The sequence below is a fragment of the Lactuca sativa genome, chromosome 3 (assembly GCF_002870075.4).
Source record: "Lactuca sativa cultivar Salinas chromosome 3, Lsat_Salinas_v11, whole genome shotgun sequence".
Taxonomy (NCBI): Eukaryota; Viridiplantae; Streptophyta; class Magnoliopsida; order Asterales; family Asteraceae; genus Lactuca; species Lactuca sativa.
This window is the reverse complement of record NC_056625.2, coordinates 11,515,871-11,529,429: the sequence shown is the minus strand read 5'-3', so window position 1 is coordinate 11,529,429 and position 13,559 is coordinate 11,515,871. Positions and strand designations below refer to the sequence as shown.

At 34.6% G+C, this 13,559-nt stretch overlaps 2 protein-coding genes across 2 annotated transcripts; both read left to right on the top strand.

The window, feature by feature from the left end:
• Positions 1 to 2,284: 2,284 nt before the first annotated feature.
• On the top strand, positions 2,285 to 6,773 carry LOC111886462 (beta-adaptin-like protein C). Its single transcript, XM_023882705.3, has 14 exons — positions 2,285 to 2,371; positions 2,901 to 3,098; positions 3,187 to 3,300; positions 3,480 to 3,730; positions 3,801 to 3,936; positions 4,014 to 4,193; positions 4,282 to 4,374; positions 4,452 to 4,663; positions 4,738 to 4,801; positions 4,892 to 5,071; positions 5,156 to 5,248; positions 5,382 to 5,770; positions 5,837 to 6,230; positions 6,298 to 6,773. Exons 1-14 carry the CDS (start codon positions 2,285 to 2,287, stop codon positions 6,595 to 6,597), a joined length of 2,691 nt encoding a protein of 896 aa, XP_023738473.1. The 3' UTR covers positions 6,598 to 6,773.
• Positions 6,774 to 9,320: 2,547 nt separating this feature from the next.
• On the top strand, positions 9,321 to 13,160 carry LOC111886522 (ethylene receptor 1). The gene is made up of 7 exons (XM_023882777.3): positions 9,321 to 9,675; positions 10,059 to 11,017; positions 11,164 to 11,532; positions 11,637 to 11,903; positions 11,978 to 12,105; positions 12,192 to 12,386; positions 12,481 to 13,160. Exons 2-7 carry the CDS (start codon positions 10,112 to 10,114, stop codon positions 12,827 to 12,829), a joined length of 2,214 nt encoding a protein of 737 aa, XP_023738545.1. The 5' UTR covers positions 9,321 to 9,675; positions 10,059 to 10,111; the 3' UTR covers positions 12,830 to 13,160.
• Positions 13,161 to 13,559: the final 399 nt, after the last annotated feature.

Here is a 13,559-nt window from a genome sequence, read left to right as displayed (position 1 = left end):
TAGAGTGTATTTGATGTGTAGAAATCCCAACACTATTGAATGTCATAATGGATGTTTTGTCAACAAGACATGAATATTAGACATAAATGAACAAACTATGCGATATTGAATGTCATGATGATGCCACTGGTGACACATGCACGTCCACACTCTAACCAAACATTGTTGACCTTGGACTCTGAACCTTAGGCTCCAAATTGCAAGACTTCACTTTCGATACAAAACTTGAAAACCCTAGGCTCCGACTTCCAAACCTCCGACATGTTTTTTCCTTTCTTACACTAAAATCAAAAGACATACTTCTAAAAGATCCTTTGTATTGGGGTTTAGAGAAGTAAAGGGGATTTAAGGAGTATGACTACACAAAATAGTTTGATAACTTGGTCACGACAAGTCACACTTAACATAGTAAATGGCTTATTTGAAATTTTTACAAGATATGATATTTTTTCTATAAATAAGAATTACATGAATGGTCCTTTATGGTTTGAGGTAATCTGCACACTAGACTCTATTTTTTTAAAAACTCGAACTATCCTTATGGTATATTTTTGTTATGCAGTTGGTCTCTGACATACCTAAAAACACTATATTGCCCTTGTTTGTTTATTTGTCTATTAATTTGTTTATTGTTTATTTCTTAATTTTTATTAGAATTTTTTTAATAAATAAGGTGGGTCTCAATTTTACCTTCACATTTACCCATCATCTCCAGTCTCATTCAAAACATCACGACTTAAACTTCAACTTCAATGAGCATGGAACCCGTGACAACGATATACAAATGGGGTTGCAGATTGAGGTTTCCAGCGATGTAGAAAAGAAGGGGGAGTATGTTTTTCCTTTTTCTACACTAAAATCAAAAGACATACTTCCAAAAGATCCTTTATCCCGGGGTTTAGAGAAGTTAAGAGATATTTAAGGAGTATGACATACACAAAACATCACGACTTCACCTTCCAAAAGTATGTTTTTCCTTTTCTTATTTTTTTATTAAAATTTGTTTAGTAAATAAGGTGGGTCTCACCTTTCAACTTCTTCTTTACCCATCATCTCCAGTCTCATTAAAAATCACGACTTCATCTTCAACTTCAATGGGCATGGAACCAGTGACAACAATACAAAAAATGGTTGCAAATTGAGGTTTCCAACGATGTAGAAAAGAAGGCGGAGTATGTAAGATGAGGGAATCTGACAGTGATCGTCCTTACCTCTACCCCTACCCTTTTAAAAAACATTTCCCTCACATTTCATCATTGCTTGCCCTATGCCTACAAATAAACAGACGCATAGCACAACAAGATGGTTCTCATTTTTACTAATGTTCTTGGGGTAACTAAAATCAAATCTAAAGACTGTGGTTTCCCTTTAGAAGATAAAGGCGTGAAATGAAGGTCTATGGGACATAGGCACTTGACCAAAATTTCCAAAAAGAAAACTTCATGAGTGAACATGCTCTTTATCTGTTTAACCTACTTTATAGATTGGTTACATTTTATCTTCATGGGTGAACATGTTATTTATCAAGATATGTTTAACCTGTTAATTTGATTGGTTCGATCTTGAATTTTCCTCTTTTAATCGATTTGTTTAACTCTGATTTTGAGTTATGTTTATTTTGGTTTTGGAGGAGATCACGACTGAAACAATAGGTTCGGTGGAGGGGAGGAAAGGGAGAAGGAAAAGGAGGAGCAAGGGGCGACTAAGGTTCTTCAGCCATATATGCAACTTAGTTCGGCAAGAAATGAGGAACGAGAATGACGAACCTTGAGGGTCAGGGTGAGGTTGATTGAGGGAGAGCATAGGGTATAACGACCCTATTTTTTTTACATTATAAATATTAAATAAACAAAATAAGGATAATATAGTTATTTCATATATGGATGGGACCAAAGATGAAACAAAAACAAACTATACGTCCATCCAAATTTAAAAAAAAAAAAAAAAAAAAAAACTTAGCTACCAACAATACACGTTATCTTAAACCTGAGGGACCATTAGTGTATATTAAAAAGAAAAAGAATATGCTTGTATTTAGGTGCATCAATGGACACTTGTCAACACGTACGTATTTTACCGGGTCTAATTTCACCGATAAACAGTAAAATGACATAAATAACTGGTAACCCCGAACTAAGAGCCGAATCACCTGATTCGGTTTGAACCGGTTTGGTTTCTAACCGGACTTTTCAGATCACCCTCATCAAAGCTCCATTTTCACCCCCTCTCTCAAATAACCATCATCTTCTCCGTCGAGTTGTGTCGTCGGAGTTCATAAACAGCAATGAGCGGCCACGATTCAAAATACTTCTCCACAACTAAAAAAGGAGAAATCCCGGAGCTCAAAGAGGAGTTGAATTCTCAATACAAGGTTCCAAATCCTATCATTTCGTAATCTTAAATTATCCAATTTCATAAGTCTATTTTTTGACGATCCTCTTAATCATTTTTCATTGTGCATTTGTGCCGGTTATATTGTCTGATCCTTCACTGATATGATCAACCGAGCTAGTTGATTTAAAATTGTTTATAGTGAAATCGTGATCCGCATGCATGGAACATCATGTATTCTAGAATGTTGGAATTTGGCGGAAAATTTAGTTATATACTTGGTATAAATGAGCCTTTGTTCCATTTGAGAAACTAAAATCACATTGTCTTCGTTCGTAAGATTCTCTTGAATGGAGAAGTATTTGGTGATGGAGTCCACTATTTTTTTTACCTTCGTAACTTAAAATTACATTGCATCTTTTGTGGGATTTGAATACACACTGTACTTTTTGAAACAGACGGAAATTCGGGCATAATTTGAAGTTTTGAGCTATTAATATATAGCCTTTTATGGTAACTTTTGTTTCTTAAATAAATGTAAATTAACAAACATGTCTTCTTGAATTAAGGATAAGAGAAAAGATGCTGTCAAAAAGGTGATTGCTGCGATGACGGTTGGGAAGGATGTTTCATCACTTTTTGCAGATGTTGTAAATTGTATGCAAACAGAAAATTTAGAGCTCAAAAAACTTGTTTACTTGTATCTCATCAACTATGCTAAAAGCCAACCTGACTTGGCCATACTTGCAGTGAACACTTTCGTGAAGGTAATAACCAGTAAAAGCTCTTACACGTTTTCATACAATACATTATGATCATCACATTACTACTTTATCAGTAAACTTTATGTTACAGGATACACAGGATCCAAATCCTTTAATTCGTGCATTAGCTGTTCGCACAATGGGATGCATCCGAGTTGAAAAAATTACAGAATATCTTTGTGATCCCCTCCAGAGATGTCTTAAGGTTGTTATTATCTTCTCTTTTGTTGGAATCTTCTATCATGGATCAACCAGAGTATATATATATATATATATATATATATATATATATATATATATATATATATATATATATATATATATATATATATATATATCAAGACTATTTGTTGGGAATGAGACCATTTTTTGTATATCATTCAGGATGGCGACCCTTATGTTCGAAAAACAGCAGCTATATGTGTTGCTAAACTTTATGACATTAATGCTGAATTGGTTGAAGAAAGGGGTTTTTTGGAAAGTCTCACAAATTTGATATCTGACAATAACCCAATGGTGGTAGCAAATGCTGTTGCAGCTCTTGCTGAAATCCAAGATACCAGTAGTAAGATCGTGTTTCAGGTCACTAGACCTATACTTGCAAAGCTCCTTGCAGCTCTTAATGAATGCACTGAGTGAGTATTATTATTAATTTCTTGTAGTAATTTTTTCTATAAAGTTAATTTTAATCATTTCATTATTCAGGTGGGGTCAAGTTTTCATATTAGATGCTCTTTCAAAGTACAAATCAGCGGATGCACGTGAAGCTGAAAATATTGTGGAAAGAGTTACTCCAAGGCTACAACATGCAAATTGTGCTGTGGTTCTTTCAGCTGTTAAGGTGACATTGCTTTTTATTTTATTTTTCCCTTGTTAACATATTTCCTTTTATTTAATATTTTATTATTATGATCATAGATGATTCTTCAACAAATGGAAGTGATCACTAGTCCTGATTTGACTCGAAATCTATGTAAGAAAATGGCTCCTCCTCTTGTAACATTACTTTCTGCAGAACCTGAGATTCAATATGTTGCTCTGAGAAACATTAACCTTATTGTACAAAGAAGGCCCACAATTCTTGCTCATGAAATCAAGGTAAAAACATTTCACCTTTTTCAAAAAAATCTTTATTAGCATCAGGGAGATAAATTCACGTAATATCAAAAGGCAACCTACTTTCCAGGTGTTTTTTTGCAAGTACAATGATCCGATATATGTGAAAATGGAAAAGTTAGAGATCATGATTAAGCTTGCTTCAGAAAGAAATATTGACCAAGTAATGATCTTGTTTTACTACTTTACTGCAATTCGATGGACTTTGTTCTATGTCGTAATTACATTTTTGACCCTCAGGTTTTGTTGGAGTTTAAAGAGTATGCTACTGAAGTAGATGTAGATTTTGTTAGAAAGGGTGTTCGCGCCATTGGACGATGTGCTATCAAGTTAGAGAGAGCGGCTGAACGTTGCATTAGTGTTCTTCTAGAACTCATCAAAATTAAAGTAAATTATGTAGTTCAAGAAGCGATTATAGTCATTAAAGATATTTTTAGAAGATATCCCAACACGTAATTTTCTTATGCTCATCTAATAAAATCATTTAATTTGAAAATATTAACCTTGAATTTATTATTTTTATCAGTTATGAATCTATCATTGCTACACTTTGTGAGAGTTTGGATACTTTAGATGAGCCAGAGGCAAAGGTACTAGCATGTTTAAATAGAATCTCAAAAATTCATTTTCTTTTGATTGAAATTTAACTAGATGTTAGTTTATTTTTAATTTTTACACAGGCGTCAATGATTTGGATAATTGGTGAATATGCTGAGAGAATCGATAATGCTGATGAACTTCTTGAAAGCTTCCTGGAGAGTTTCCCTGAAGAACCTGCACAAGTCCAGTTGCAATTATTAACAGCAACAGTCAAACTCTTTCTTAAGAAGCCAACTGAAGGACCCCAACAAATGATTCAAGTATCATAGATTGATTATATTGTTGTGTCTCTATATATTAAACAAATAAAAATAACTTTCAAGCTATCATATTTTTCTTTTTAGGTTGTTTTAAATAATGCAACTTTGGAGACTGACAATCCAGATCTGCGAGATCGGGCCTACATATATTGGCGTCTTCTTTCAACAGATCCCGAGGTTTGTATTTATTATTTACTAAGGTTTGTGTGGGCCCAAAAACTATAATTTAGTATCTAGTTACGTTTTGTTATCTTACAATCAGTCACTGTAGAATGCAGTACAACATAACGACTAGCATTTTAATACTCAGGCTGCAAAAGATGTTGTTTTAGCTGAGAAACCAGTGATTAGTGACGATTCAAATCAATTCGACTCATCTCTCCTCTCTGAACTTCTGGCTAACATTGCTACATTGTCATCTGTTTATCACAAACCGCCTGAAACATTTGTAACTCGTGTGAGAACCATTCCAAAAACAGAAGAAGAAGAGTTACCAGAGGGCTTTTCCAATACACCACGTGCACATATTCTTAATGGTGCACCATCACCTACTACCATACCTGTTTCTCCTTATGCTTTAACAAAGCAAACATCTCTTCCACCTGCTTCCATTCCAGATTTACTCGATCTAGGTCTTGATGTTGATGTTGGTAACAGTAATGCTATGGTGCCTGTTGATTCGCCTTCAGCACCTACAGGGTAAATATTAGGGTCTACATCTCGGCTTTTGTTTGTGCAGATCATAGAAGCTTTCTGGTTTTGCAGGCCGTCGCTACCGATTTTGTTACCGGCTGCAAACGGTCAAGGTTTGCAGATTAGTGCACAGCTGGTGAGGAGAGATGGAAAGGTTTTTTACAACTTAATTTTGGAGAACAACACACAAAATTCACTCGATGGATTTATGATCCAGTTCAACAAAAATACCTTCGGTCTTGCTGCCGGTGGACCACTTCAGATACCGGAACTGCTACCGGGAACGACCAGAAAAGCCCTTCTTCCGATGGTTATGTTTCAAAATATGGCGCCGGGTTCTCCGAACTCGCTTTTACAGGTTGCAGTGAAGAACAATCAACAGCCTGTATGGTACTTCAATGATCGAATCTCGTTGTTTGTATTGTTCACGGAAGATGGAAAAATGGAACGCGACATCTTCCTTGAGGTAGGTAACTTCATTTTTTCTACCTTGTCTTGTAAATATCCAGACTCCATGAAAATTGTGATTGCAGACATGGAGGTCATTACCGGATTCGAATGAGGTCTCGAAGGAGATTCGTGGAATTTTGATTAACAACGTTGATGCAACTATAGAGGAGTTGGCTTCCTCAAATATGTTTTTCATTGCGAAGCGTAAGAAGAAAAACCAGGAGGTTTTGTATTTATCTGCTAAACTCCCAAGAGGAATCCCTTTATTGATCGAACTCACAGCAGTTTTGGGGTCTCCCGGCGTTAAATGTGCCCTTAAAACTCCTAGCCCTGAAATGGCTCCGTTATTCTTTGAAGCCCTCGAAACTCTATTCCAGGCTTGAAGGTTTGAGCGACTTTTGTTTTGGAAACGACTGAAAAATTAAAATTTTGTAGTCCATTTTTTTAATTCGGATTTCGATGTTTAGTGAGCTACAACTTACATGTAGACAGTCAGTCTTTTACACAAAATAAATCCTTGTTAAGCAACACAAAAATAATAATAATAAATGGTATATTTTCTCACATGAAAATTACATTTCTTTTCCAAATATCAAATTACTAGGTATGAGACCTATGTATTACATGAGTTTATTTTAAAAAAAAAAATATGAAATTTTAACAATTTGAGAAGTTTGAATTTATAAGAAAAATTAGAAAAATTATGAATTGTTAAAACTAATGAGACTTTAATACATTGAATACATTAGATATATAAACATTTCTAATAAATACTTTACATATTAAATATGGAATTTTAATTTAATAAAATGACAAGTGAAAAATAGAAAATTCAATTTTTTTAAAAATGTCATGTGTCAAAAGTAAGGACAAGAGAACATGTGACAAAAAGATTTTGAGATGCTTTTAGTTTTTATTTAAAATTAAATTGGGTTTAAAACTTGTCCCTAATAAATAGTTTTGATGTGGTTTTGATATGTTAGATCTGAAATGACAATAATGTCCAAACAATTTAATGATATTATTATGATTTTTTTAAAGACAAAGAAATATGACACCACTTCATATCCAATCTTACTCCTAACCCACCCCAGCCTTCATTTTATTGATCTCTCTCTTCCACCTTTTTTTCTAAACTATTCAAAGAAACCCTAACCCAAACCTCCTTAATCCACCACTGATGACTACTCCCACCAGCAAACCCTCTCTTTGCGTCCATCACCCTCTCCAGTCTACTCCCACCATGTTCGCTAAAAGCATTTACACACATTCAAAGTAAGGTCTGAAGCCGTCGACAAAGAATCATCCACCACCAATGTTTCTCCAATAACAACCACCAAACCCACTGTCCTTCAAATCGATTTCAGAGAACTAACTGGTGGGGGAAGCCATATCTACTTCGTTGCTGTTGTTTCTTGATATGGTTAGTACACCACCAAAACACCTTCATCTCTTTTCATTACCACCATCAGAGCTCCAACATCATCAAAACACCAATTGCTCCTCTTTCATTGGAATAGTTTAGAATTTGATTTGGGATAACCAATGGTTTGAAATCCGGTCTAGTTAAATTATCCGACAGGGTTTTGTGGGTTTTCGACGAAGAAATGGTGGTACCGATGAAATGAAATGGTTGTGAAGAGAAAGGATGGAGGAGTATGAGAATGAGGAAGAGATTTTTTAGGGTTTTTTTAGTTGTAGAATTTGGATGTGATTTGAAGTTAGGGTTTAATTTCAGGTTTTTGTTTTTATTTTGGAGGTGAATGGTGGTGTTTGCCAGTGGTGGCTGAACCAATTTCATGTTCTTTTTTATTATTATTATTATTTTTATTTTTAATTTTGATTTGGTTTGGCCAATGGTTAGAGGTGGTTGGAACCAATATCAAGTTTCTTTTTGTATCTGGTTCGGTGTTGAGTAGATGGTTGTCGAAGGTAGATGATGGTGGATGTCGGATGTGGTTCCCGGGGAGAGAGAGAGAGAGAGAGAGAGAGAGAGAGAGAGAGAGAGAGAGAGAGAGAGAGAGAGAGAGAGAGAGAGATGACAATGATATAAAATTAATAGATAGATTATAAACAAATAAAAGAGAACCGTAAATGGTAATATAATCAATTTTTATCTTACAGTAACAAAGTTTGCAACTCTCACAGTATAAAGGACGATCTGAGTTAAAAAGTTTGCAACTCTCACAATATAAAGGACGATCTAAGTTAAAAGTTGAAAATAATGACTATAAAACACAATTTGGCACTTGAACCAAAGACAATCATATAACTTTCCTTTTTCTCACCGAATACAAATATAAAATATTTGAATTTAGAATTTTTAAATGAGTAGTATGACACGGTATAAGTTTCCTCAACATGAAATAGTTGAAGATAATATAAAATATTTGAATTTAGAATTTTTAGATGAGTAGTATAACACGGCATAAGTTTCCTCAACATGAAATAGAAGATAGATCTTTCAATTCGTCTTCTTAGTTTCTTGGTAGAATTTTCGGTTTATATAAAAAATTTGAAATTTACTTTTTCTTCTTGGAATTGGGTGAATGTTATTGTTTGAATAAAGGGTCTTTGATACATGTTTGGAACAATAATACAATATAGTATTGAGGTAAAATATGTCAAATATGTAATGATATTTATCATTTGAAACTAAAGAATCTCAATACTACGTCAAATTTATTATGATTGATGATGAGATGTAAAAATATGTTAATCCCAAGGATTATGATATTTTGTATAATTTTGTTACTGAAATATTGATTATTGTATAGATGATCTGCCAAGAGGTTGTTTCTATGTACATTTAAATTAGTGCAATCTGAAATTGAAATCATCTATTTTGAGTGTTCGGTAAAATTTAATTGTGATTATAACTTGTTGGGTATTTACGGTTAAAACAAGGGAATAAAACTAGAAGTCGAATATTATAATAAACCAACTAAACTCAGCTACATGTTTAAATTCAATGAACCAAATTATCTAATTTTGATTGAGATTCTTTACATCATAATAATCATTTAAAAAATGCATGTTGAAACATCTACTTGTTCCTTTATATATACGGAGAGATAGAGTGACGACAGATTTTGCTGTCCGAAAGTGCGAGAATTTGGGCTCCGGAAAACAGTATGAAGATATGATTAGTTGAATGAAAGCCCATCATCATCGTCATCGTCATAATCAGTCCAACAGTTTTCTCTCTCTTCTCCCCAAGAGAGAGTCTCTCTCTCTCTCTCTCTCTCTCTCTCTCTCTCTCTCTCTCTCTCTAAAATCGGCTTTATACCACCGCTTCCCCTAAAGTCGTCTTCACTCAACTGTATCCCGCTGATTGCTACAACCAATTGTTCTTTGATCGATTTCACATTCGTACATATCCATAACCGAGATTTTATGGTAGCTGATTGCTTCAACCTCAGCTAATATTTTAATGATATTGACGAGCCTTACTCCATAAGGTAAGAGGTTTCCTTGCTTTATTGGTTTTCTAGGGTTTTGTTTGAGTTCTTAAAACCCTTATATGGAAGAGGCTTGTGATAATCGTTGATTGTATGCGATTTTGAGCTTCTTGTTTTAATTTGCATTGACTTGTACCTTATAGATCATAGTATTGATCCATTCTGATTTTGAACTATATGTTGCTGTTTCATTTCATCAGAGGTATGGCGAGATGGTTTTAATGTCAATTGTGTTTTTATTAGTAATTTAGTATAAGAGAGGAGTAGGTATGTTGATTTTGATCGGACTACCAAAAGGGATCGATCTTATCTGAAGAGATTTATGAAGGGTAATTCTCATGGTTTTTACTAATAGCGAACTCATGTTGTTTAATTGCTTGCAGATGCTGTAATTAGTGTACGCTTGGAGAGTCGAGAGGTGGTTGGTTCATCAATAATGGACTCTTGCAATTGCATTGAGCCACAATGGCCAGCTGATGAACTTCTGATGAAATATCAGTACATATCAGATTTCTTCATTGCACTTGCTTATTTCTCAATCCCATTGGAGTTAATATATTTCGTTAAAAAATCAGCAGTTTTCCCCTATCGATGGGTTCTTGTTCAATTTGGTGCTTTCATTGTTCTATGTGGAGCCACACATCTTATTAACTTATGGACCTTCAATGCACATACAAGAACAGTCGCCATTGTTATGACCACTGCAAAGGTGTTAACAGCTGCAGTCTCATGTGCAACTGCACTCATGTTAGTCCACATAATCCCTGATCTACTCAGTGTCAAAACCCGAGAATTATTTCTAAAAAATAAAGCTGCACAGCTGGATCGTGAAATGGGTATCATTCGAACACAAGAAGAAACAGGCAGACATGTTAGAATGCTAACTCATGAAATCAGAAGCACTCTTAACAGACATACAATATTAAAAACTACACTTGTGGAATTAGGAAGAACATTGGGGTTAGAAGAATGTGCTCTTTGGATGCCAACACGCAGTGGTTTAGAGCTTCAACTTTCTTATACCCTTCGCCATCAAAACCCTGTAGGGTTTACAGTTCCAATTCAATCTCCTGCAATTAATCAAGTTTTTAGTACTAATCGTGCTGTTAAAATATCTCCAACTAGTCCTGTTGCTAGATTACGCCCTGCTTCTGGTAAATATATGCTTGGGGAGGTTGTTGCTGTGCGGGTCCCACTTCTACATCTTAACAATTTCCAAATCTATGATTGGCCTGAACTTTCAACAAAACGTTATGCTCTAATGGTTTTGATGCTTCCTTCTGATAGTGCTAGACAATGGCATGTTCATGAACTTGAACTTGTTGAAGTAGTTGCTGATCAGGTTTGCACTTTCTCCTAATCTACTTTATATATATATATATATATATATATATATATATATATATATATATATATATATATATATATATATATATATATATATATTCTTTAGTTTACTTTTAATTAATTTAATTAATATTTTTCTAGGTTGCTGTTGCTCTTTCACATGCTGCAATCTTGGAAGAGTCAATGAGGGCTAGAGACTTGCTTATGGAGCAAAATGTAGCACTTGATCTTGCAAGAAGAGAAGCTGAAACAGCTGTTCGTGCACGTAATGATTTTCTTGCAGTTATGAATCATGAAATGAGAACTCCAATGCATGCAATTATTGCACTTTCTTCATTACTTCAAGAAACCGATTTGACACCAGAACAACGCCTCATGGTTGAAACCATTTTAAAAAGCAGTAATTTACTTGCCACACTCATAAATGATGTATTAGATCTTTCAAGGCTGGAAGATGGTAGTCTTGAACTTGATACCACAACTTTCAACCTTCATGCTCTCTTCAAGGAGGTACTCATTCCATTCCATTCATTATTCCTTATTCCTTATTCCTCATTCCATTCCATCCCATCCAACCAGATACAGATACAAAAACTGACTTTTTTTTTTCTCAGGTTTTAAATCTGATCAGGCCTGTTGCATCAGTCAAAAGGTTGTTTGTGACACTGAGCCTTTCATCAGATTTACCAGAATATGCTGTTGGTGATGAAAAGAGACTTATGCAAATAATTCTAAACATAATTGGAAATGCTGTGAAATTCTCAAAAGAAGGCAGCATTTCAATTTCCGCCATCATGGCAAAACCAGATTCTTTAAGGGATCCACGAGCTCCCGACTTTTTTCCCCTTCTTAGTGACAATAATTTCTTTTTACGCGTTCAGGTTCGTTTTTGCATTCTTCTCGTCATTTTCCCACTTCTTGGAATCCAATTCTTAATTACATTCCTCTAGTGTAGGTGAAAGACACAGGAATGGGAATCAGCCAACAAGACATGCCAAAGCTCTTCACCAAATTTGCAGAAAGCCAATCACCCGCAACTAGAAATCCAGGTGGCAGTGGTCTCGGCCTTGCCATCTGTAAAAGGTAATGAAATGAAGACTTTATTACATTTTTGGTCCCTAAGTAATATAATAATGTATGTCTGATTCTGATATTTTCAATTCATGCAGATTTGTGAATCTTATGGAAGGTAATATATGGATAGAAAGTGAAGGCCTTGGCAAGGGGTCCACTGCAATCTTTTTTGTGAAACTCGGGTTCCCAAGTCGCTTAAACGGGTCCCGCCTCCCTCACATGCGAGTGCCCGCAAAACTCGGGCAGACAAAATTTCCGGGACTAAAAGTTGTAGTTGTGGATGATAACGGGTTCGTGATGCATGCTTATCTTGTTATATGAATAAGTATGAATTTTGAATTTAAACACTGAAAAATAAAATAAAATAAAATTTAATAATTGTAGGGTTAGCAGAACAGCAACGAAGGGGCTACTTGTGCACCTTGGTTGTGATGTAACCACGGTTAGTTCAGGTGAAGAGTGCTTACAAGCCATAACCAAAGACAGCTATAAGGTTGTTTTCATAGACGTGTCTTTATCTTCTGATGCTTACAATGTTGCAAGACTTGTCCATGAGAAATTACCAAAACGCCATGAAAAGCCTCCCCCGCTTATAGTCGGGCTCACTGGAAACACAGATAAGGCGATGAAGGAAAGTTTGTTGAGAGCTGGAATGGATGGACTTGTGCTTAAGCCTGTTTCGGTTGAGAAGATGAGACTTGCATTGTCTGAGCTTTTGGAGCATAATACATGAAAACCATAAAACCATGAATGGAGATGGAGGAGGTTTGTACTACTTGTACATATTGCTACTTTTTTGGTACATTATATTATATTATGTGTGTGTGTGTGTGTTAATGCTGTGATATGATATGATTAGAAGAAGATGGTATTGATACTGTTGTTTCAAGTGAGAGGTTTAACATATGCTACACATTACAAGATTTGTTGCATAGAATTGCTATAAGAAACACTCGACTTTGCTTTTTCTTAACTTGTCTTTCTTTACAATATGTAAAACTCTTGGAAAAAACTTGAACGTTTGTAATTATTATTTATATCATTATATGTTAACTTCATATAAATAGTATCAACTACTACTTGTTGAGTTGTTGATTCATCATAAGTCATAACCACTATCAATAAACTGTACATTCTTCTGATATTCCACTTCTCGTTTTTTGAGTGTTTTAAATTTTTTGAATAAAAAAAAGATCATTTTACACAAACTAAATCAAATATGGAGGGGTGTCCAGAGTTAAAAGTTGTAATACTGTTGATAATCGTGTTTTGAATGCGGTAATCAAAGATAGAACGGAATAATAAAATAAAATCATGTTTGTTTTTATCGATTCCTTCTTGATTGATTTTCATTCCTTCGGTTCAGGGAATAGGGAATGAAATGGTAATTATGATTCTAAATTAATTTTATTTATATAACCTTTAATAAAACTAATTTGTAAACATTTTTCGATCGCATATAA